This window comes from Siphateles boraxobius, unplaced genomic scaffold, assembly GCF_051911475.1.
Source record: "Siphateles boraxobius isolate OS27281-9 unplaced genomic scaffold, OSU_SipBor_1 56, whole genome shotgun sequence".
NCBI lineage: Eukaryota > Metazoa > Chordata > Actinopteri > Cypriniformes > Leuciscidae > Siphateles > Siphateles boraxobius.
Window position 1 is genome coordinate 11,175,227 of NW_027509182.1, and position 27,094 is coordinate 11,202,320.

Here is a 27,094-nt window from a genome sequence, read left to right on the forward strand (position 1 = left end):
GCGTGTTATAAAGTCAGAATTGTGAGATATAAACTCGCAATTGCGAGTTATAAAGTCCAATTCTATGGGAATAGTTTATATCTCACAATTCTGACTTTATAACACGCAATTGCGACTTTATATCTCGCAATGCTGACTTTATATCACGCAATTCTGACTTTATATCTCATAATTCTGACTTTATATCTCGCAATTCTGAGAAATAAAGTGAGAATTGCGAGATGTAAACTCGCAATTGTGAGAAAAAAGTCAGAATTGTGAGATAAAAAGTCGCAATTATTATTATTATTTATTTATTTAGTGGCGGAAACAAGCTTCCATAGTAAACGGATTAATCTAAAACGGGAGGAGCTTAAACAAGTTATGACGAGAGTGAGTGATGATATCCTCGATGATGTTTTGGCTCTTCTCAAACAGCGAGTCTTACGAAGGTGTTCAAGTGTTCACTTCCTGAATGAATCCGCATTTTGAATGAATCGGTTGAGTTAAATGATTCAATGATCATCATCTTTAATGACTTCCCACTTAGAAATATTGACCCTTAATGGAAAAAGTTTATTTCTGACACTGTATAGGACCTAAAATAATGTGGATTAATCTCATGATTTTGCAATATAACATTTATTTTCTAAGTTGAGGATATTATTGTATAATAACCATTTTTTAAATGTTTTTTAATGTTACAATTATTTGTATTTTGTACACATCTTGTTTGTTTATTATTCTCCTAAATCTTGAAGGCAATATTTGCACCATAGTCATCAAATGCAAGGAGATAGTAGATCTAAAGAGGTTTATCCTTGACGTGTTCTCAAATATACATCATATTGAGTTGTAATGTTGAGTTAAGCCGTCAAAAACAGATGGACAGTATTCTCTTTGTGTCACAGGTTATTGGCATCCCTCCATCATTCCTCCATAAAGATCAATCGCCCATTCTTACATTAAATATATTAAATTAGATTAGCCAGATTAAATATAAAATCTCACATTGAGTTCACAATTCCATGTTTCCTAGCAAAGTTACCAGGGCCTTAAAAACTACACTGTATTTTGACATGTATTAACCCAACTAACTATACACTAGCAAACTGCATCTAATGGACATTTAGCAGAATTGGTAACTCCTAGGAGGCAACCATCACTGACACCAAGAGTGGCAAAAATGGACCTTGGAAAGGATTAATGACTTTAAAAGTTTTAGTCCCCAAAGGCATGAGTGTGTGCGTTATTAATTAGAAAAGGCAGCAATGCTTATGGAAGAACAGAAGGAGAACTGAGGCAGATAGCTGGCATCTAGGCCCAGTGGATCCTTAAGATATTGGCAGCCATTCAATACACCATTAACAGCCCAAAAATCGGCAAATGACTGAGATGTTGACAGCACAAAAATTCTCAGGCACTTTTTTGTCAATTTCTGTGGCATCAGATAGACAGTGTACTTAAGTGACTGTTTACTAGTCCAGTGGGTCGTCATGTAGCAGTTCAATTGTAGATTATGATTATTATTGTCAATAGAACCCAAAATCAAAATAATGTTTTTTTGGGTCACACTAGATTAGGGTCCAATTCTGACTACTAACTATGACTTTTGCCTCAATAAACTCTTAATTACTGCTTATTAATTGTTAGTAAGGTAGTTGTTAAGATAAGGTATTGGAAGTTTAGGTATTAAGGGATGTAGAATATGGTCATGCAGAATAAAGCATCAATATGTACTAATAAACAGCCAATATCCTAGTAATAGGCTAACAAGCAACTAGTTAATAGTGAGAATTTGGACCATAAACTTAAGTGTTACCAAAAATGTTATCTTGCAACCATGCATTTAATCAAGTTAAGTAATAGGTCCAATGCATGTCTTTTAGAGTGATAACTGGTAACTAAACAGGACAATGAGGAAGGATTACTGCTAAAGGTAGCCTGTCTCTTATTAATCTTCAACTTAAAATAATATAGTTTTAATTTGATGTTGCATTTGAGAAATAACTGACACGGGTGACGAATGATGATCCTCACTGTAAATCTGGAGTCTCACATAAGTGCTGATTTATTATTAATTCACACTCACTTCATCATAACACTGTCAGCAGTTCCTCCTTAAAAGCTGACCGCGCTGGTCATCTGAACACAACACTGTCGTGAACACGGTCATCTTTAAACATCTCTGTAATATCTAAAACAGTTTCTCCTTAATAAGATAAGAATAATCCATAAGATTACATAAGATTACACGAAGAGCGTATTGGGACTTTTTCTTTTCTCTTATATCTCACATGTGTCGACAATAGTTTCAGAGGACAGCTCAATAATGTCTCAGATTGTGCCCTTCTGGAAAGGAAGTGCACTTAGTTGTATTGAACGTGCACTTGTAGTGCACTTCAAATTTTGAATCTGTTGATAAATAAGTTAATATATTTTAAATGTAATAAATTTAAACTTTGTTGTTACAAATGTGTAATTACAAATATATTTAAAGACATCACATACAAGTTTCAATAAAAAATTACATTCATTATTTTAGTTTACCACAAATGCTTATCAGTGCATTCAGCTATAATTTAAGCACACATTTCAATATGAACTCAATCATTTTTCTTCAGACTAAATTATCTGAGCTTCTGTATGCTATTCACTGTTATTTTCTTAACTATGTACTTATTTCTTATATTTTATTTCACCTAAATGTTTCATAGTTCACATTGCAAATGGGCAAAGTCACGTGATCTCAGTTTCGAAACGCTTCGAAATTTCATTCTAAATGAATTTTTTTTTGTAAAATTACGTTTTATAAATTTGTAGACATTTCTAATGAAACATTTATATTATAAAAAGGAAGAGTTTTAGTTAGTAGTTACTTATTGGCCTGATTAACCAGCTCTTCATAAAGTGAGCCCGAAAATTCAATAATGGGATTATTTGTTAATTGTATTTAACAGAATCAACGTTAATATTTTACATTTTCAAGACATTTTCAATTAGTTTGTAAAAAAGGGTGTTTTATGCATGTTTTGGGGGCACAGTGTAATGGAGAGTTCACAAAGAAACTTTTACTCAATGATGAAGCAACAAACTGTATTGGGTCTGGCTCTAGCTAAATATATATTTGTTTTTTCTTTTGTGTGCAAAAAACGTTATTAACATTATAAACGAACCTCAAGGAAAATGGTTAAATAATAAATAAAAAATCCATGTAATGTCCTATTAAGCTTTATCCATATACAAAGGTGTGCATCACAGATCACAAATAGAGAATCATTGATCACATTGCAGAAACAAATCTTGTTTGAATATGATTTTCCAGCAGTTAAAATAATTTAAGTTAGATTAAAGGTGTTTGTCCAATCAGGATTGCCTACTAAAAGAACCAGGTTGGTTACGGCAATATCTACAGTAAAGTCACATTCTCTGGCAGAATTTTATCTGCAGTGTGTGTGTGTGTGTGTGTGTGTGTGTGTGTGTGTGTGTGTGTGTGTGTGTGTGTGTGTGTGTGTGTGAGTGTGTGTGTGTGTGTGTGTGTGTGTGTGTGTGTGTGTGTGTGTGTGTGTGTGTGTGTGTGTGTGTGTGTGTGTGTGTGTGTGTGTGTGTGTGTGTGTGTGTGTGTGTGTGTGTGGTGGGCGAGGTTGCTCACTGAAAGTTGCTGATTGTGTTTGTCAGCATGGGAATCAGATTCTTCTCTGCCTGGATAGTGTGTCTTGAACTGCTCGATATATCAGGAAGTAATTCATTCATTGGTATTGTATCATATGTAGGTGAGTACATGGTTTCACACATGTGTGCATGAGTGTCTATGTGATAATGGTGACCAGAAAAATGCTGATAAGCATGTATGCAGTTTGTAGTTCACTGCAGTGGTCTAAAATAGCTGCAGCGCACAGGCCATTAATATGCATCAATATGCTCTATGTAACAGTAGAGGATCTATGAACTTCATTCCTGCACTACTGTAGCTGCTTCTAAATCCAGATTATTTCAATTTCCTTATTTACATTTGTGTCACAGTTCTGCTGATGTGTTTAAACATGACGCATGTGTTAAACAGAGCATAATTTGAAAATGTACAAAAATACTCCAATATACTGCAGTTTCCATCTGAAATAAACACTAGAGACAATAAAACACCAACAACTTTTCTCATTTGCACACAAATTATGATTACAGGGGCAAATTGTTAAGACTTCTGTTTTTGTGGTTCCTTGCATATTATTGTTATGACCTCAAAACACTTTTACCACAGGGCATGATTTGTAATTTTGATGTTTGCATCACATAACCAGTTATGTATGTGTGGCTTTTCACACAGTAAACTTGCTCGCTAGCTCACCTGATACAGCATTGCACTACTGTGTTGGTTAGGTTTAGGGTAGTGTTTAGCATGGGCGTCGGAAGAAAAAAAAAAGTGTGTGTGCCCTCCCCCAGAAAAATGTTACTGGAGTAAATGCCATTTCATGTATTCTGGTGCCTTTTATTTAAACAAGTTATCTAAACTCTGCTTCACGTCATGCATTAAATGCACAGCAATCCGTGGATTATCCCGCTGCTGATACCATGCTCATTTGCCAGCATTGACAACTTAAAGCTGTTATTGATGTTTGCAACACAATATTTGACTGGAAGGGTACAACGGGCGGTTATTTTCGTCAGTTGCGGCTCTTTGAGAAATATGATTCAGCAGAAGTGGAGTTTAATTTATTAGGGCATTCCTCAAGTGGAATGGATTTGACTGACGGCGCTCTGAAAAGCAAACAGACATATGCGCTGAACTAGAGACCAATATCATTGTTCTTAAAAAGTGTGTGGGTCTTGTCCCATCCATATACAATGGTTCCGACGCCCATGGTGTTTTGTGTAGGTCGTATGTTATTTTCAAGAAGCAACATTCATTAAACAACCTCCATTGATTTAGGAGAAATGTCACCACAGGCAAATACTATTTCCAATGCCATAAGTTGCATATTATCCACATCTTGGTACATTTTCAAGTCCACACATGGATGGAGATCTTAAAATGTACTGCATAGAAGAAGGGAGAAAACTAAATGTTTAAGTAAACTAAATGATTGGAGATGTGCAGCATACACCACCAGAGAGAGAAGTCTAGATCAAATTTAGATCAAGCTGTTTTTAGATTTTATTAGATTATTAAACAAAGTGAAAGAAATTCATCAATAAGATGCATTTAGAAAATAGACGGGGCGAATTTCTATTTCATGCCGACTTTTTCCATGCAAGTTGTTAAGAACACAGTAATAATTCATGTTTGCAAAACTATCAAAACTGCTGCAGTGCAATGTACTTTTTGTGGAGTGATGTGTCGCAGTTCTATGCATTTCTATCCTATTTAGACGGTAAAAAAGGTTTTTGCTGGTATGGAAAAGTGAATGTGTGTGTGTTGCATGCGTAATCTGGGGAGGGAATAACTGTAAGAGGAGAACAGCTGATTGATGGGCTATAGGACGGATAGAAATGCTCTTCATATACAGCAAGGTCACAAGAACTGCAAGAGAATGCTTAGAAAGAGATGTGTTTGGCTAAATACTGCATTATTAATATGCTAGTATTATTGTCTGTGTTGCTGTTTATCTTGAATACAATGTACAAAAAGGCTTCTTTTGTTAAAGGCACAGATTTTTGGATCAAAATATCCAAAAACTACTAGAACAATGTTATATATTTTTTGATTTGTGTACAAACATTATCTCAAATGTTTCTAAGAATGTTAAAATCCAGAGAAATAAGCAGTTTTAACCAGTAAATGGGCCGCGTCCATGTGTCGCCTATCAATGACATCATATCCATGTTACCCTTGATTTCAACACCAAAGACACTTTAAAGCAACACCAAGGAACTTTTCCTCTGCGGTCGCCCTACCGGTTTGAAGCGGAATTGTCCATTACCGCTGTCGTAAATAATGTAGCCTACCGCAGCCTACTGTCGCACGCGCACGCTCGCTGTTTATCCAGCACCGGCTTTGGAATCAACAATGGCCACAGACAAGGTAGAGTATGATGCATGACTTTATGGAAGACATCACAAACGAAGAAAAACTATGTATGTAAAGCAGTCGAATTTTGTAGTTCTTTTTGTGCTCCGGTTACTACCCGAAACCCGAAGTTACATAGTACCAGTAAAAGCGATACAGACCACGTCAGGCTATGGCAGACGTGTCATTTAACCTATTGTAAGTCGACGTACCATCACAGGTCTTGAAAATATATTATGAAGGTTGAAAAACTACATAGTGTTACTTTAATATATTATGTGATTTATTAGACACGTGAGCGACTGTTTTGGATACATTCATCAACAGAAAACTAATCATTGTTATATAGCTCAACAAAGTTTGTTTAAATCTCGCTTTCTGATTTACTGCGAGTACCATATTTTATCACGCCTAATATCGGTCTAGCTCACTGCAGTGTGCAACAAGTGTCTCATATAGTAGCTGCCGAGCAGAGTAGCATTATAACAACTTTCATCACACAATATATTTAATATGATAAAACAGCACTGCGTTTCCCCACACTCTCAAAAAGGTACAAAAGCTGTCACTGGGACAGTACCCTTTAAAAGGGTTCTATGTGTACCATTTAGGTACTAATATGTACACTTTTAGTACCAATATGTACATTTTAGGGACTAATATGCACTCTTTAGGTACAAGGGTGTACCTTTTGAAAGGGTACCGCCACAGTGACAGCTTTTGTACCTTTTTTTCTGAGAGTGCACATACGCATGACCGAAAGAAGCGGAAAGGGCGTCTGCGGGATAATAAAAGCTCCACTGCTCACGAGCCGTGTGTCGTGCTCGTCTCTCATTAGCAATCGCTCCAGCGACTTCGTACCGCTCCAACGGCTCTCGTAATGTTAATAAATCTTTCGTACATTACCGGTCATCCATGAATATAATTCTGCCCGAGTCCTGTCGTATTCTCCACCGGCTGTAGAGGTGAAGACAACAACTGCCATGATCCCGCCAAATCAAGGCGTCATCAAGCTACGCCTTTGTTTAGTATAAACGACCTCTAGTGGCGAAAAATTACATAGTGTGCCTTTAATATTAGTTAATATTAATTAACATGGACTAAAAGCATTATATTTTAACAACGTTTTAATATTCTTTGTCAATGTTACTCAATAAAAATGCAATTTTCATTGTTTATATATTATGAATATATAAAATATATAATATATAATATATAAAAATTCTACCTTTAATTTAAAAAATTTATTGGTAAATGTATATGCTCAAGTATAAGCATATTTCATAAATGAATCAAAAACACAAATTTATTGCAGTTAGACATTCAGACGTGTAGAAATGTGTACCAATTTTTTTTTTTTTGCACACATTCACAATGTCATCATGAATAAAAAAATCCACAGTTTATAGTGACAGATTTTAATAGTATGTATAGTGTAATATGTATTATAGTGCATGTCATGTCAAACACTTAAAAATGTATTTTATGGAGTTGTTCAGCAGTATATTCAAAAACATTTATAAAATGTGTGTGTACAATGTGTGTCTGTGAATTGAAATGAAAGACAGATAGAGTGTATGCGTGTGAGAGAGAGCGAGACTCAGAAAGCGATTGCTAAGGCTCAAGAGCTAGCACAAAAGAGCTAGTCTCAAAGGCAATTATGATGCTCTGACATGAATAATACTCAGGCCTCTCATGCTAAAAGGGAAGGAAAGATGAAAATAGGCTCTGAAAATCTGTGCATTTGGTTCTTTGTTACTGTCTATTCTTCTGCCGATGTTTTATCATGCTAATGCACTGCCTGATAGACGGGCTTCCCTCACGAGTGCTCGATCGGGTGTCTGGGAGGCCTCTGGAAGTCACTGATAAACCATAAACAACTGCAGGAAATGCCTCTCGTCCTCTGTCAGCAACTCTGTTTTTTCTTCAAACAGAACCATCTGCTCTGATTATGCAGCTAATTCTGTCTAAACACCTTCTTTTTATAGAAATCATATAGTAAGCCATATATAGTCTTCACATGGATTGTTATTGTTTGTCTGAGAATGTCTGCATTTCCTACGTAATATGATAATAATAAGTGGTGCTTAACACCTAACTTAAAAGTTTCCTGTGTAATATATATATATATATATATATATATATATAGAGAGAGAGAGAGAGAGTGTGTATGTGTTTGAAAGAAGCCTCTTCTGCTCACCAAGGCTGCATTTATTTAATTAAAAATGCTTTTAATATAATTTAAAATATAATTTACTCGTGTAATGACAAAGCTACATTTTCAGCAGCTGCTGAATTTTCAGTTTACATTTTACATAAAGACTCAGTTACATTTTTGTTGAAACGGTGATACTTGGGATTTTGTGATTAACTGAAAGTTCAAAGAACAAGATTATTTAAAATAGAGATTTTTTGTAACATTATAAATGTCTTTAGTGTCACTTATGTTTAATTTAATGCATCCTTAATAAAAGTATTACATTTCTTTCAAAATCTTACTGACTCCAAAATTATGAATGGTAGTTTATATATTAGTTTTCATTTTTGTTATAGGACTTGTAAAGAATAAGTTAAAAAAAAACACTTATTACTGACATTGACATTTGTGTCCAAAAAGAAGAGCTTAGAGCAGCATAACAGTTATTATAGCTATAGTAGAAGTGACCAACCTCCAGCTCTGTGTTCAGAAATCCTACATACAATGTTTGGCATTGCAAAATTATTCACATTCATTTAATTTTCATTACATGCATGGTCTTGGCAGAATGAGATGAAAGCAAATGACTAAAATAAGTGCACACTTGTTACTAAGGCAGTTAAGAATGCAAGCCAATGCTGTTATTAAATGACCTTACCTTGACGTACCTTAAAGAGATATTTCTACCTGAAGTGACGCATAAACATTTGCTTTGTTGGAATAAATGAATGTGTTTAGGTGGATTTTTGACTTGAATAAGAGCAGTTAATTTAGATGTTACCATCAGTGTAAAGTAATCTCTTAAATGTTTTTAAGTTTGAATATCTAAAGGCAGATGGGAAAGGTTTTCCCTTCTTCTCTCTGCCTGTTTGTGAGCTTGCTGTGCCTCGGTACTGTTTGCTGATGCAGTGAGTCTGCAAGGAGCTGGCAGCTTCCACTACTGAATTATTCATTAGGGAGAATTCTGTTGAGCCCCTCCCCCGTCATCTTATTATAAGCTCTTTCACTAGTAATCACTCTGTGAAAAATGTACAGAAGGCACAATCTCTACTGTACTTTCTCTTAAACATACAGTGGAAATACAATATAAGGAACTATATTGATTGGATTGGATTGGAGCGTATACGATTCATTTTCTGCTGCGGTAAAATACACTCTAAAAAATGCTGGGTTGTTTCAACCCAACTGTTACGACCCCTGAGATAGTCTAGGGGTACAGGGGTCTAACGTTTAAAATTGACATTTAAAAAAAAAATAAACGTGAGTGGTGTGCTGTACAAAGAACCACAAGTCAATAGGAATACCGTGCAATAAGCGGATATATAGGTAAGAGTGAAGCAAAAACACCCACAAAGAATATAAATGTATGTACAGTGGTTATTTACATTACTTTGTAGGATTAACAATACTACAAGGAGGAATAGTGGGACACGGGCAGCGCTAAAGAAAAGAAAATAACAAAATCAAACGAAGTCTAACTTTTAAATAACCTCTAAACCTAACTAAGAAAATTAAGAGAGAAAAGAAAAAAGTCTTCAGTGTCCGTGACGCACTAACTGATCTTTACTGACTACTCCAAAACTACAAGTATGGGCGGCACTCACCCCTAACCTAATGCACTAACACAAATCAAAACCTCTACGTGTTGCAGTGTATGTCACGTGACCTTCTTACTGGTCCGCCTCTTCCAGGCCTATTTACATACAGTGTGAAAACTGTACAAACTATGTTACATACAAAGGGAAAGAAACGAATTCAAGAATGGCTTTAAACATACACTCAAGTCAAGCAACACAAAAAAAAGGGTTTACAACAAGAAAATAACAGACATCGACAAAAAGCAGCGTCTCAAGAGAGAGGTTTTATCTGAGGTGGTCTTTTCCCATCGGCGATAGATAGGATGGATGACGTCAGCGGCTGATGAAGATTGACAGACTACCGGACCAATCACGGGTACCTAAGAAAGTGAAAGTAAACAAGAAAAAACACGCACACGCAACACAAGGACGTAACACCAACTTTGGGTCAAATATGGACAATCCCAGCCGTTCCCACCCGCAATTTTCCAATTACATTTTTAACCCAATGTTTGGGTTTGTCCATATTTGACCCAAAGTTGGGTTAAAACAGCCCAGCGTTTTTAGGGTGTACCATTCACATGTAGAGACCACTCTACATATTTCTTAAAGTCCCCCTGTAGTCAATCATTTTATCCTTTAAAACTCATCTTTGATCACCAAAATGACATATTTAAAGGTTTTTCCTTGAAAAAAAAAAAACTCAACACCCCGCCTCCACTCACTCACTCACTCACTCACTCACTCACTCACTCACTCAGAGTTGATCTGATTGGTTACAAGGTAGTTTGAAACACCAGCGATTTTAAACCGTGTTTTTGAGACTGTCTTTGGTACAGACCCATGAATATGTAAGAATAAACGGTAGAGTAGAATGACACATTTCTATCGTACAAACCTGTCATGCCACCCTTATGCATGGCGTAGCGCTATAACAGCACATATATCAGGTGATTAGTGTACAGAACTGCATTGGGGAAATGATTTATGAAGTCTGTGTTTCTTTGTTACCGGCAGTCAATAAGAGAAAGAGAGCTATTGTTACCTTTCTCTGCAGAACAGGTGTTGCTGACTCCGTTTCTCTCTCCTGAAATAGCTCACATGATGGTTATAGTCCCTGTCTGGACTCTGGACAGAACGTTTTTTTTTAAATACGAATTTTCATGATTTAATGATGACCTTTTTTTCTCTCTCTCCTGTCACAGCAGAGACAACTAAAAGTAAGCCATGTGGCAGGTGAATCTCCAAAGAGTGTAAATCCTGCAGCCTTTTGGTGCTTGAACTGTCCGATATGTCACCTTCTGACTCCACTAAAACAGAATAAAAGATGAAAATGGTTTAATAAAGGTCTGATCCACCAGTTATTGGAGCTTGGATTAATTCCATGGCACAGTGTATGGCCATGGAAAACATAACATATTTTTTGAAAAAAACAAAATGGATGTATATGAAGAAATATTGAAGCCGTTTAATTACTACATTGACAACAATAATATTGGTAATTTCTTGAAGGAGGTATAATTATGTATTAGAGTGTCTTGCTGGAAATTTTAACTTTTATGTGTAAGCTACAGTAATGTATATTGGGTTTCTGGATACCTTGCAATATTTGTTTTGCATTTAGATTGACTTTTGTCTGATACCTTTGTGTATTTTTGTATGGAAGAAGAGAGTGATTTGTTTAGTTTTTTTTTTTTGTTGTTGGGGTGGGAAATAACTGTGTTGAACTGAAATAGTGCTTCGCTGTAAATTGTCTTGTATAATCAAATTAATAAACACATTGTTCAAAAAAAAAAAAAGGTTTTATCTCACAATTCTCAGATTTTTCTCACTATTCCGATTTTTTTTTTTAATAGAAAAAGTCAGAATTGCGAGATGTAAACTTTATAATTATTCGGACTTTAAAACATGCAATTGCGAGTTTATATCTTACAATTCTTACTTTTTTCCTCACAATATCAATCTCACAATTCTTTTTTCCCCCAAAATTGTTAGATATTAACTCACAATTGCAAGTTAAGTCCAAATTGTGAGATGAAAAGTTGCAATTACCTCTTTTTTTAAATTCCGTGGCAAAAACAAGCTTCCATACTTTGGGGCTACCTGGATTTTGAGATATTAAACCTAGAGATATTAGAGACTTCATAGCTTTGATAAAGCAATGCTAAGGACAAAAATGATAATTACTGTTTTTTTTTTAGAGTAATTGAAGTAAACGAATGTAGAAAATGCCCTTACTCTTGCTATACTTTTTGTATCCTCCATCCTCCTTTATTGCACATCATCATCACCAGCTTAAACTCTCATGTTCTGTTCTCTCGTTGACCTTATCAGCTGACTGTGACTGTCCTTTGCTACAGTCTGCAGCGTAAGAGATTTCATGTATTTCGAGTGATTTCTGTAGGGAAACTTGTTGTGTGTGAGTGTGTTGCATATTGTGTGATAGAAAAGCCTGAAGGCGAGGGATGGTGGTGTGCGTCAGCAGATGAACATATTGTTCCTAAAAGTTATGAATGTGTCATAGAATGCAGGTTTAGGCTCAGCAGAAATTAAACATGCGCTTTCTGAGTGGTTAAAGGCATTAGAAACATCAACATACTCTCAAAAGGAAATGTACCTAATTCTTTTCATATACCCCATAGTGTTACTCTGGTCTGTTATAAACTCTGTTGTAACTAAACAGTTAGTTTACCAAAAAAAAAATATTTTTTGTTATGTACTCACCTGATTTTATGGTGTTTTTGGTACTTCTCCTTACTGGGATCGATTGTGGCTGAAATGACTTCCATGTTTTGCATCATTCAAACATGAAGTTTGCTTGACAGAATGTTTCAAACTGAGGTTAAGACTCGAACATTTGCTGGTGCAAGGAAAAAAGTCAGTACACCAACGTTTCTGTTATAAGACTTAGAATATTTGGTAACGCTTCATTTTACAGTCCTGTTCCCAATGCATACTATGCACTTATTATAGTAATTACAATGGGTAATAACTATACTACTAACCCTGAACCTACCCCTAAACCTAACCTTAATCAAACCAATACATTTCAAAACAGGCATTGCCTTGTACAGCTCAGAATTGGTCAATCTATAAATTAGAGTAACAAATCAACAATTCCTTAATTTTTTATTTCAAGCAGTCAGGAATCTGGAGTATCGAACAGTGACCCGTAAACCGAGGTACGTACCGAACCGTGACTTCTCTGGTCCGTTACACCCCTAGGAGGAAGATGAACATAGTATATATTCCCATAGGGGGAAAACACAAATGAGATCTCAACTGTCTTCCTTGAAAGGAATTGATTGGAGAAAAAAAAAGTTGATACTTCAATGAGACCAAACTGAGAACTGCATTTCAATTATCCTCTGAACTAGCAATTTCCCCGTGGATTTGTTTGTGCCTCTTTGTCCTCCTGCACTTTCCTCTCATTCTGCCTCTCTTTTTCATGTTTGTCTGCCTTTTCTCGTTTTGTGAACTGACTAATTCAAGCGTAGGCTCTTTTTTTATTCATGTTAGGATACAGTTGGGACTCTTTGCTCTCTTTTCTCCAGCTCTGTGTCTCTGTCGCTCTCTCTACATCTGTCTCTCGCTCTCTGTTTTTACCTCAAGAGTGTGAAGATTTAATGGCTTCTTGTGTTTATGTCGTGTGTCCTTTTAGGCCCACGTCGTTCATCGCTGGCTAATCGATCAGGACAATAGTGTGAGCTCTGAGCTGCCGGATGGCCAGGGAGTGTGGCACTATGAGGAAACAGTAAATATCTGCAACATATATATAAATTTTTATTCTCATATTTATATAACTATACATATACATATTGTATATGGCGTTATCTGTCACTAGATATGCTTCTGTCATTGTTGTTAGTGTTTTTTTGGTGTAGTGGTTCTAATTTCATCCGCATTTTTTTTTCTTGTGAATTTGATTTTAGCACCATAAACTTTTTATGTAACATTCAGTTTAACAAAACTCTGGTTTTATTTGAGAGTTTCGTATTACTTTTTGGTGTTAGATTGGCTTTTTTTTAAGCAACGGTAGATGTGGTCGTGGTCTAGACAAGTTTTTTGTTGGTTTATTTGTTTTTCTATCAGTTTCACCAAGTTGTTTTCTGAGATTGTTGTGGTTGCGTTCAGATTTTGAGTTCCGTTTTTTGTGATGTGTGGATTATTTTTGCGTTTACTAGTGTACTTGCACAGCATATAAAAAGAGTCCACGGGCAAAAAAAAAAAAAATTATAATAAATACCAATACATCAGGTTAGTTACATAAACTACATAAACAGTATGGGTAAAATACAATAAGGCTTAAAGTAAAATGGACCTATTTTACCTGTGGGTTCTTACAGTAAGTGTACTTTTCACATGTGTTTTTGATGTGTTACTCACAAACACTTTATCATGTGAACACATTTGTATCCAGACACCTATGCATGCACTGACGCGTGTTATTCACATTATCCACATCTTTCCATGTTGTGCAGTGAGAGCTGAATCTGAGTGGTGAGTGAGGTTCAGTTGGTTTCATCTGTGTTTTGTTTTACATCTGTGCTTGTGGTGTGTGTTCATTTGTTGTGATAGTGCTCATTTCATAGTATGTGTGTTGTATTGTGGATTTGTTGTTTAGTGTAGTGTTAGTGTTTATGTTTACACAATGCTTTGACTATCTTTGACTCAGGTAAGTCTCCAGTTTTTATTTATTGATCTGAGTTAAAGACAGATTTCCAAGTCATCTTCTTATCATAAGTCTGAATAATTTTAGAATAGTTTGTAAAACAGTTTTGTTGTGATCATGAGCTCAAGTATGAAGAGAGTGGGGTAAGATGTGTCACTGTGGGTAAGCTGTGTCACAGCACATTTGTGCAAAGATTCACAAAAAGTGTCCGTTATATAATACAGCTGCCTCTGAGTGAGATTAGCATGAGAAAAGTGATACGATTTTTTTTGTATGTCAAAGTCATTTTCTACAATTTTTTTTTACAGTTTGATTATCCACTTGTTTATTTTTGAAAAAATGGTGAAAAGCTATTAGAATTAGAGTTACAGTTAGTGTTTTTAGTATTAGAAATTGTTTTACTACATTAAAATATTACTGCTTTTATAACTTTTTCTGACTGTAAATGTGAATAATGTGCCTCAAAAGAAGACTGGGACGTGTTATATTTTTTCAAGTACATTTATTTTTTATTATTATTTGAAATGTGAATGGTTTATTTATTCTCCATTCAAACAATCAGACTTCTTTTTTTTTCTTTTTTTTGGGGGGCTGTATGTTATTGACTCTTTATTCTAATTTCAGTAGATAACAAACATCCTGAAACATATTTAGGAGTGGCACATCTTGCCCCAAAAAGTAGCACATCTTACCCCAATGTCCCCTATATTAAAAGCCCTAAATTATCTATCCAAACAAGCACAGTACACAATATGTAAAATAATATGACACTTCTTTTAGAGGCTGAAAGATGTCAACACTGGACGTCAGCCGCACATAGAGATGCAACAACACGAGGTCAAGCCCATTATTATCAACAAATCTGTTCTCACTGCAAGTGACGTGATGGGATGCACCAGGGTAGATGAGACATAACATTCATGTTAGATTGTTATTTAATCAACATCAAAGATTACTGGATAAAATTTATATGAATGTTACTGTTACTGGTCATCATTACTTTAAGGTTTAAAAAAAAATTGCAATTTTAAAAGTACAAATAATCCATGCAGTATGTCAAATAATAATAAGCTGCATGTATAAAACATAATAATAATAAATAATATTTAAAATAGTTGGATAGCATAGCAACTGGCATCTTCTCTAAAGTGCTTCAAGTCAACTACTGTACATGATTGCAGTTGATGGACACACTGATAGCACTCCAACACAAGTTATTTTGCAAGTTATTTTAGTTGCAGTTAATTGCTATGAATTATAGATATTTTAAGCCTTTATTAAAATACCTTATGACTGATACATCAAAGTTAGTTTCTGGCCTTCTAAATTAAAGTTCATATTTCATTTTCTTACCATATTTCTAACCACTGTATTAGCAATTATTGTGTATTATGTGTAAAAATTCCACCAAAGGCCATGCAATAAATAAATCAAAATAAAGTAGGAGACAAAGTTTTTCACCCATTTTACTGTTGCTGAGTTTAATCTTAAGCTCACAGTGTTGATTCGACATTGGTCACTTCCAATGTAGACATGTTTTAGGTCTGTACAAATATTATTTAACCATTTGTGTCTACTTGTGTATGTGTTTATTTGGTCAGATTTTTTCCTAATAAGATTTAGAAGACGGCATTAAATTTCAAGTTCTCTGATACGTACTATGACCACTGATTCACTCATGTCACATTTATCAAGCAATGTCATGTTTTATTGCTCTCATGTCTCAAAAATGAATTTACCATTTGCTTAGGTAAATGATCCTCAATGGATAGTTATGCTTTTTTAATGTTCATGTTACATACTGTGTGAAATGTATAAGAGGTTGTACTTTTAGCCAAATGAAATGCTTTGTTGGAATGAAACAGGCCATAGAAAATATGAAAAGGGCTGTGATAGATTGTGTTCTGTGCCATCCAATCCCTAGAGTTGCCCAACAAGAGCTGAATTTTAAATGACAAAATGTGGGATTTTAAAAATGCACTTTTTAAAAGTGTACTCATTCAATACTTCTTTTTCACAAGGGTCTAAACCAAAAGTCAAAAACCTCACATACCACTGAATTATATGATTTTACTATTTAAATAATGTTGTGGTTAATGTTCCCCTCAAGAACACAAAAAATCCTTTTTCATTAGAAGATTGGTTTTAATGAAAAATGAAAGCAATAGAAATCCGTATTGCATACCTAATGGAAAAACATACTTCTTCAGGTTTGGCAGGCAGTGTTCGTATTGTCACACGAACTGCTAATAAAAAGGAGCATGCCTCTTCCCTTCAATTTGTTTGATTCAGTTGTTCTGTTCTACTGATGAAAACTGAATGCATGAACGGACTATATTGTCAGTATTAAGTATTCCTAAATTATCATCCTTGTTTGTCCTGAAACAAGATTGTTTTTTGGGGTAAGGTAAGGTTTGAGGTTAGTGGCTTGAACAACATTATTATCCACCATAATTCTCTCTGATTTGAGAGGTTGGATATGTTTTCAGTTAGGTTAAGGCAATGGGTTGGGGCTATAATTGATTGATGGGAATGCTGTGCCAGGGATAAGAAAGGACGGTGATCAAGAGATCCATGTCCTACTTAAAATACAACATCGAGGGATCTAGATCAAGGAAGTTAGCCATGTCTTGATCATGAAGACAATGCTGCAGTCTTTAACACCTCAGTGTTTCATTCTGGTCTTGATTAGGCCCCATTTGTCTCACAAGGACTGGGTGTTGACTCGCTGGATACTTGGCAGGTGCAGGCTTGGCTCTCGGCCTGGCTCGCTTCTGAAGCACCTCTCATTATGTTTGTTTGTGTTGGTTGCTTTTACTGCTTTTATTCTGCAGAATCTCTCCAGGAGTTTCCTAGTTAATAAAGTTGTTGCTGTTGTCCAGTGTTTAAGAGCATTTTGTTGGTGGTATGGATTGTGTGTCAGAGTAACATGTGTGTAAAATGTCTATACAAAAAGTAAGTTAAGGTGAGATCACAGGAGGATGCCTGCCTGTAGTCATGCTTTCTTGATTTGCCATTTTTAGCCTTGCTTTCCTTCATGCTGAGGTGATTGTGCAACACATTCCTCATCTGAAGCCTTTATTCTCTTGCAGTTGAAAATCATGTTCAGAATATTTGTCTCATACCCTCTAAAGAGATGGTTTACAGTAAGATGTCCTCAAAGCACTTGAATGGGGCAAGTACACTCTATTTCCAACTTTCTTGTCAGCTCAATTTTTGTACCCCTTTATGGCAAACCTTTCATGATTCCAGTTCTTGGTTGGATTCTATTGCATACTTGTCTTTAAGAAACAGTGTATGGATGTTATGATCAGGCACACTGGCCACAACATGAAGGGACCGCAATGCCAGTTGGACTCATTTGTCTAATGCCGGGCGTACACCACAGGATTTTCACAGTCCCAGACTAAAGACCGGCAGTCTTTAGGAATCTTACTGGAGTCTCGGCGCGCTCCCGTCGTCTCGATCGTTAAATGTGAGGTGATAATCTGCAGTCGGCGCCCCGATTTATGCCAGTCTTTCTCTAGTCTTTCATATCAAACATGTTTGATATTATCGCAAGTCTTTAGTCTGAGACTAAAAACTGTGAACCCAAGTCTTTAGATGTGAGCTGATAATCTTATAAAGTCTTTTCTAAATCTTTTCAAAGTCTTTAGGTGTACAGAAAGCATAAGGGGTTTATTAAAACATTTAATAAATTACAAACAAAACAGAAATTTGGAAATTAACTACAACAGAATAAAACATTGAAGGAAGATCAAACAACAGGCGTTGTGGCCGGAACACAAATCTTTCCCGCTCCATGTCTCCTCTCTGCACAGAGTGCCTCAGCTTTTAAAGGGTGTCTCTCCGCCCACTCGTTACCTGCTCACACCTGCACACAATAACAAATGAAAATATGCTGCCTGGCAGCCAAACATTAGTAGAGGAAACAGAGCCACCACAGGTAGTGGAGGGACGTAACAATGGTTATTGGATGGTGAACAGGTAGAGGTGTGGAAGAGGGAATCTATCTCAAGCTGGAGTAATCATTCCTGAACAGATTCCCTATCCTGCTCCTGGAGATCCACTATCCTGCAGAATTTAGCTCAAACCACAATTACACACATCTCAATCAAGGTTATCAAGGTCTTCAGGATTACTAGAAACTCCAAGGCAGATTTGTTAGGGCAAGTTGGAGCTAAACTCCAGAACCAGGATTGTACACCCCTGGATGAGATGATCAGGAGCTGAAAAGGACACTCAACTGATGATAACATGATGGTACAATACAGGAATCAGTTGTGAAGCATCACTCTCAGCCAGCCACCTAAAAGATGCTAGGAAAACATAAAGGTAAGGTTTTCAAGCTATCAACTACGAAATATGCTGGCTTTTTGCAACTGCGAAGACATCAGACAATTCCAAAGAGGATTAACCCAGGATTAATCAGTTGTTGTATTCTGGATCAAAACTCTTACTTCATGTTCCAGCTCTTTTCTCTCCTCTTCCTGGTGTAATGAGCATCGAGGAAGCTGTGACCATCCATAACTAGTACAATCTGGATACAGAGGAACGCAATTTACCATAACCACTATCAACTCCTTACCAGGACCTACCAGGAGTACTGAATGTTGACATTGTGGCTCATGACTTGCTATACTGTAGCTTCATGTTAGACCTTTGTGATCAACACAAGCACGCAATTCAGAAAATTACCTTATAGGAAAAGTAGTGGTTCAAACATGTACAAATACAATTAAAACCCGACTTTCAAAGTTGATTTGGGTTTGATTTAGGACGGAAAGTTGCCCAGCACTGCTGGAGGGGTGACTGTATGAGATAAGGTGTGGAAGTTAATCAAATTTAACATGTTGGCATGGACTGGATGTATGAGGGTGCTTGTCTGCCTTGTAAGCCAGAACTAGTGTTATGAATTTCACCGTAGCTTGAATAAAGAATCAGTGAAGGGATGGTCTTATGACAAAGTACTGTACTTAGGTTCAATATCAGATTTCTGCATTATCTGCAGAGGTTACACTGAGAGACTGGACAGGAATGATATACTGTATGTAGACTAGGACATGTACTATGATCTGAGCAGCTTGTCTAGAAAGAAAAGGTCTGACTCTGCAGAAAGAATGAATTGACTGCACATTGTCAGAAAAACTTGAAAAAGATTTACGTTTTGAAGTATATCAGCTTGTAACTTTGTACTAAATTGTGCATATTAGTACTAAGTACTGGTACGAAACTTTTAGGGGAGAATAATGTACAGAGATGTCCTCTTGTGGTTACTGACCCAGATGAGCTGTTGTACCCCCTAAAGGTGCATTATTTTCTGAGAGTGTGGATAGTATGTGGGATTTATATGACAGACCGTTGTCCAGTGTGGTGCCACGGTTCTTGGCTTTATGTGTAGGGAAATGACTGTGTTGTCTATGATGATGACTTGGCAAGGATGTTTTTTGGCTGGGATGTAGAGCCGTGTAGTTTTCAGTAAATTCCACTTGAGATGATCGGCATTTTATCCATGCATAAATACTTCCAGACATTTACAGGTGATAACTTTAACTAAGCAATTTGGTATGAAGTCAGAATACTAGTACTAATCTTTGTGGAACGTGAATGGGTAGTTGGTGTGGAGATCAAGCAGATCCTTTTTATGATATCTGGTTATTTATGTTCTAAGCCTGTAATGTCTACCTTATTGAAGGTAAAGAAGAGGATTTGGTGGTTCACAGTATTGAATGCTGCTGATAGATATAGTAGAATGCATGACTGATGACAGTCTTTCCCTGGTGTACTTCGGTCATGCTTCTGGGTGCTTTTAGATTAAATGAAAACAAATCATTAGGACAATGCAACATTGCAGCATCTACAATGCACTACAGTAGCACAGAATAATAATAGACTCATTGACTGCTTGTTACGCTTGTTATGCTTGTTATGCATGACAAATGCAGCACCCTCTAGTGGCAATGATTTGCCGTGTGTCCTTTTAGCATTTTCTTAGTAACATGCAATTTGAGCAACAAAGAATATTAATGTCTATAGTTCTAAATATTATTAGACATGTTTTTGTATTTATACAATTGAGCTTTAAGTATTTCAATAAAACTTTTTCCTCACTGTAACTAAAAATTTAAATGATAATTTACTTCAACGGCCAAGGTAAATAATACATTACAACAATACAATTGCAACAACAGCATACTCTCAAATACAAGTAGTGCAGTTATAAGATTGCCCCTTAAAATTTTTGGCATTGATAGTTTAAAGTTAAAATAGCAATCACATTAGTTAAGATATTTAAAAGCAAACACATTAGTGAAATTTAGGCAAAATTTAGTGTGCAAAAAATGGTCCATTGTCAGTAGTATTGCGATGTATAAAGCACAGCTCACACTGACGTCACGAGCTAACTTGAACCCGTTGAGAAATCTCAGCGAGGAAAGGCAAAATCCCAATCGTGTGGATTCTTATTGAAATGACTGGATTTTGGACGTGGAAATTTGCAAAGCAACAGTAAATGTGCACCTAAATGTATATATCCGTAGCGTATAATAAATATGATTTTGTCATAAAAACATACTGCACAACAGGAATAACTGTGTAGTCACATTAGAGAAATGCCATGCATGCAAAAAAGGGACCATTGCCTATTATCAATAGTGTAAAGTTGTATGAAGCAAAACTTACATAGAAGTCAATTTCAAACCAAGCAGAAATTACTGGATTTTGCCCATGCAAGTTTGCAGAGCAGCTGTAAATGTGACCTCACCTTTATTTCTTGAAAGAATCAAAGACGAGTACTCTTGATTCTTGAGTCACCTCAAAGGGCCTTGTGATTCATTACCATTGCAATAAATCCCCTAGAAAGGGAATCACTATGGCAATCCCAATTCCTCAATGCCAGGCTGTTCGCTAGAAAACTACCCCATTTTAATTGATAACCTCAGTTCTAGATGTACTTTCTCTCCGTCCACTTCTGCAACACATATTTATTTGGGTGCATACCGTTGGCATAGATGTGCTTTTCCCAGCATGGGCCTAGGAGAGAGAGTACGGAGGGGCCTTTTCAGGCTGGGAGTGACAGATCTTTTATTGAAAGAGACTGGGCCCCCCTCATACACACACACACACACACACCATGCCCTCCCCATCTGTGTCTGGGCCATTGTCACCAGGCTCGGTACTCCTGAAGTACCCCCCACCCCACCCCTCCAAGGGGCTTTGTCACTGTAAGTCCCTCTGCAGACTGAAACAGTGCCAAAGCTCAGATACACACACACATAATGTGTCCTTTTCCCTATAGCTCATTCAGAAAGGCCCTTTGCTTGTCAGAATGCATCGAGCCGGTCTGCGCAGATCGAGAACGCTCTACGGAATGGAAAAATGGGGAGAGAGACTTATGCCATTATCTAGTTTTGGCTAGTAGTGTGTGTGTCGATATTGACAGCATTCCTCTGGAGATAAACCCTCTGGCCTCAAAGCCCCCCAGCCCCACCCATCCCCTCACAAGTGTGTGTGTACGTGTGTGTGTACGTGTGTGTGTACGTGTGTGTGTGTGTGTGTGTGTGTGCATGCAGGGGGAAAGGGACAGTGCCCGGCCCCATACACCCAGATAGTGTAACAGGAAAGCAGTGAGGCAAAGACGTAGAGAGGGTGCTCTGGGATGCCAATGAACACCATCATTTGTGGAGTAAGTACAACTTTCCTAAAGATTCCTTCATCTAGTTTGTTGTTGTTTTTAGATGTTGCGAAGATTCCCGAATTGGTGTAGGCTAACTTACCTTTGCCCCAAAATACTTCACTATTGTCCATGGAGGCATGTTGCTTTTGAATCCCAACCCAAACTATTATATGCATTATATTTGTTCTATTTTTTGTACAAATTATTTTACATTGCAGTGAGAGAGGGGGGGGGGGGGGGGGATCTGCATTGTTGCAAAATGTTCTGTAAAGTAAGTTAAAAAGATGCTTTGTGTCGTAACATGAAATTAAACTCGTAAGTGTAGTATGACAGAATCAACCTGATTACAGCAATACAAGTCATTTATATGCTCCTAAATATGGCAATTGCACATTTTTATTCTTTACATAATCTGCAAAGGATATTCATTTACATATTGTGCAAAGAATATGCATGGGACTAAAAAGAAAGACTAAAGATAAAACTTTTCACATTTATACATGAGAGGAACAAAAAGTTAAAAGGTGTTAATGGAGACTTTCAACTTGTGAATTTAAGATGCTTTGCATTTGCCGTGGCACGAACAGAAGCACCTTTGCACTTGGTTTGTAAATTGATGCTGTGTTCAATCAGTCTCACCTTCATCTTTACATAAATGACAGGAAATCTCACAGTAAATTTGTTCGTTGATGCAAATTTAACTTGTTCCCAAAACTCTGGACACTTGAATAACAAATTAAATGTATTTCTTTTATTATTTTAAAATATCAAATTAATTATTATTTTAATCAAATGATGTCACGGTGATTTTAGTGGATGTATGAAGTCAGTTCTCCTCAAGTTCACACAGGTGTCCCAGCAGAGGAACCAATAGTGTACTTCATCTCACTAGACATGTTGCCTATTTTGAAACAGTCTATTTTAATATATATATAAAAAATTTATTATTGTTATTTAAAACAAATGCAATGCAATTCACAGACTTTTAGATTTAGCTTAAATATACTAATTCTGGCTTAAATTCTTCACTTTAAAATAAAGTGTAACCCTTAACACTTTAAAGGCCATCTACACGACCTGCACCTAAAAACAGAAAACTTTTTATGCGTTTTGGCCGTTCATTTGCACAACGACAGCATTTTGGGGGCCTGAAAATGCAAACTTTTGAAAATGGGTTTCAAAGTGCAAGTTTTTGAAAATTATACTGTTATCGTCTCAGTGTAAACTACAAAAACGCAAATTTGTGAAAACGGTGATGTCATGTGCATGTGTATTACCTGTTCAGTCTATAGATGCATAGTCTCTCGTTACAAAGTGACATCGCCATCTACTGGCCTGGCAACAGAATACAGCGTTTTTAATCGTCTACGTGGATCCATGTGAGAGGGAATTGTTTTTTTGACAATATTGTCGTCTGAACTCGAAAATCCCAAAGGAAAAACTTTTCCATTTTTAGTACATCGTTGTCATGTAAACGTACCTTTAATGTGTCCTTGTTACACTGCAATTACACAGTTGTACTGAGCGATATCAATTAACATCATGTACTGTAGGGTTAGGGTTAGGGTTTAGTGTTAGTTGCTTGAAATTATGCATACAGTAATTAACTGTTACAGTCTTAACATGGTAAATACATGGAACATTAGTAACAAGGACACATTGAAATAAAACACTTATAAATATGTGACACTCATCCAGCCCACTATAGTTTAAAATGTATTTGTACTTTATTTGTTTCCGCTAATCATAATTCAGGGTTCCATTGTTAATTTATCATTCAATTGCAAATATCACTGCAAGCATTTTTTCTTTGTGGATAAAACATTTACAGTAGTTATCTGTAGCAGTCTTATGTTTCCCATGCACACATAAAAAATAGTCATTACTCATTCTGCATATTTCACAGTTGTTATGTTGTGTGAGTTAAAGGTTTGTACAGGAGCTGCACTGAAAGACTGGAATACTCATGATAGTTTAGCTCTCCACAACAATGCCTGAAGTTCAAAATCACACACATTTATGATCCTGGATAATGCATCCAGTTCATCATCTGAACTTCCGATGGGCAGAAGGAAGAAGCGAGAGAAAGCAATTTAAATCAACTGCAGTTGGCAGAAAGAGTTCATGCTCTCAGTCATGCAAGATTTAAGTATATATTACTTATACACGAATAAAGCAATGCAATAATATGTGTGAGTAGAATTTTATGGATCCTCATTCATGGTAAATGTGCATCACCACCTGTTCTCGCTGCTGTTCGCTATGCAAGCAGGGTTATTTTGACGGATTGGATCCTCTGTGTGTTTTCCCTTCATCTAATCTATGTGTGTGTTTCTTAGTAAAGGGGAATTTAAAGACTCGTTCCTCCACTTGCTCTGTCCCTCTCTCGGATGCAGTCATAAACACACACACTGCAGTGTTGCGTCTCAGTGATGATGTCATCCTGTCTGCTGCAGTATTTTTGATCTTAGAGAGAGGGGGAAAGCTGGGGTGGGTGCTAACATGCTTATTTATCCTTTTTCCTAAAATTATTGTAGGTTTTATTAGCTATATTAACGTTATCATTGCTTTTTGCAAGGTAATTACATTGCATTGAAAGCTTGATCATTCACAACAAAGAATCAACAGGACTGCATTGCTCTAATAACTGTCAATGTTTCTAAAATCATGCTTTCATGACAGTACTTGTTAGGATGCATTTTCCAAGTAAACCTATCAATGGTGGCAGCTATTGAATCATGCAATATTAATAACCTATCCATGAGAAGGTTTAGATTTCGGTGGGCATTTATTCTTTATTTATGCTTTATTTCACTGAGGGAATTTCAGTTTTGAACTGTAAGGGTCAAAACAGCATCTTTTGCTGCGTTTGGTTTGTTGTCTTGGAGGTGTGGAGAGTTTGGCAACCCAGAGGCAAAGTATTAGGTGTGGTCTACATGATCGCGTCCTCTGCCTTATCATCTGCAAACACACTCATATACAGCGATTGCACTTTTTACATACAGTATGTACTCCTAAGATGGTTTCTCAATGGCAGTTTTTTAAAATGCATTAATACGTTACTGAAATTACTAAAAACAAAGAAATCTAGACTGGAGGACTAAAACCTCAAGATTTTAATCATCTTAATTATTGAGATGTCACTCTTCCTAATGTTTTTAGCAGTAACCCACAAAAACCAACCGACTTGTATACCAACCTATGACTTTGATCAAATGAAAATGTTTAATTTATAGTGATTTTCAGACTAAATCTATGGAAGCTTGTTTCCGCCACAGAATGAAAAATAAAAAAGGTAATTGCGACTTTTTATCTCACAATTTTGACTTATTTTCTCAGAATTGTGAGATATAAAGTCAGAATTGCGTGAAATTAAGTTGCAATTGCGTGATATAAAGTCAGAATTGCGTGATATAAAGTCAGAATTGAGTGATATAAAGTCGCAATTGCGTGTTATAAAGTCAGAATTGCGTGATATAAAGTCAGAATTGCGTGATATAAAGTCAGAATTGATTGATATAAAGTCGCAATTGCGTGTTATAAAGTCAGAATTGATTGATATAAAGTCGCAATTGCGTGTTATAAAGTCAGAATTGCGTGATATAAAGTCAGGATTGATTGATATAAAGTCGCAATTGCAGGTTATAAAGTAAGAATTGGGTGATATAAAGTCGCACTTGCGTGTTGAAAAGTCAGAATTATGAGATATAAACTTGCAATTCTGACTTTTTCTCTCAATTATGACTTTATAATATGCAATTTGGAGATATAAAGTCAGAATTGCATGATATAAAGTCGCAATTGCGTGTTATAAAGTCAGAATTGCATGATATAAAGTCAGAATTGTGTGATATTAAGTCGGTATTGTGAGAAAAAACTCTGAATTCTTCGTTTTTTCTCTCGCAATTCTGACTTTATAACACGCAATTGAGACTTGATTTCACGCAATTCTGACTTTATATCTCGCAATTCTGAGAAATAAAGTCACAATTATCTTTTAAAATGTTTTTTTCTTTGGCGGAAACAAGCTTCCATATAAATCAGACTAAAATTATTATTAATTAGGTTTTTTTATTTGACATTTGAAATATCCGACCTTTTTATGGATGGCATGATACCATGTCTTTTGTTTTGTCTGTGCAAAATAGCATGTGGTGCTAGGATAGACAACTGTAAAAATCATTTGTAAAAAAATAAATAAAACATAGAGCCAAAGTTACATTGGATTTTTGAAGCGTGCTTTTTGTGCCAATATTTCCTATAAGCATTGCCTCTGCACAACAGGAGGTGGAGTGTGGAAAGTTTTTAGCGGTAAATTCAAAACTCTTACAAGGTCAGAACGTGCTGACATTATCTCTGCTGCTTTAAATTGTTTTTCTATGTAAACATCCACTAGACAGCGTTTGCACGGTGACTCGCGCTCGAGCCAGAGAGACGGGGGAGAAAAATTGTGCTCCTAATTCTTGGGAGGTCACCAAGTCATCCCCATGCCAACTCACACTTTGTTGTTCTGCATGTGTGCCGTGTCTCCATGTACTTGTCAAGGATGTTTGATCAGTGAGAAGGGAAGGTACACACTCTCACACATTCCGATGTGAGCAACAACGGAACCGATACAATGTGCTTAAACTGATTCAAAAGAAAATCTCAGTTTCAAGAACGTGTTGATTTGAGGAAATCTGCTCATATGCACTTAAGACACAGAAGCGTATCCACGTGTGGGATTAAAATAAAGGGTGTTGGTTCTGAATATGAATCTAAATTATTTTTCTAGAAATCTTTCAGTCTTTGGCTAAAGATGTAAAAGCTTCTTCGTACACAGTGAATTTATTGGACAGAAGAATCCATGGTATAGTGATCAATGTTTTTTTATTTATTTTAATTCATTACACAATTTGATATAATTCCCACACACCAGCTGCAGTTCCTTCATGAAAAAGCTGGTATGTGGGTGAGAATTTGATTTTATGCCTGTGTTGCTGAATGTGAT

At 36.3% G+C, this 27,094-nt stretch overlaps 1 protein-coding gene across 28 annotated transcripts in view; it reads left to right on the top strand.

Moving 5' to 3' along the window:
* Window positions 1-27,094, top strand: part of ank1a (ankyrin 1, erythrocytic a) — a 139,427-nt gene that overhangs the window by 38,467 nt on the left and 73,866 nt on the right. For 26 of the 28 annotated variants that reach the window (XR_013195671.1, XM_077206745.1, XM_077206752.1 and 23 more), the window contains exon 1: window positions 21,895-22,113. Coding sequence is in view for 26 of the 28 variants with exons in the window: in XM_077206745.1 (XP_077062860.1) it covers window positions 22,087-22,113 (27 nt within the window). In the remaining 2 variants the exon portion in view is untranslated. Of the gene's footprint in view, window positions 1-13,418; window positions 13,512-21,894; window positions 22,114-27,094 lie in introns of those variants that run through there. The other 2 variants (XM_077206777.1, XM_077206771.1) reach the window with 2 other exon arrangements.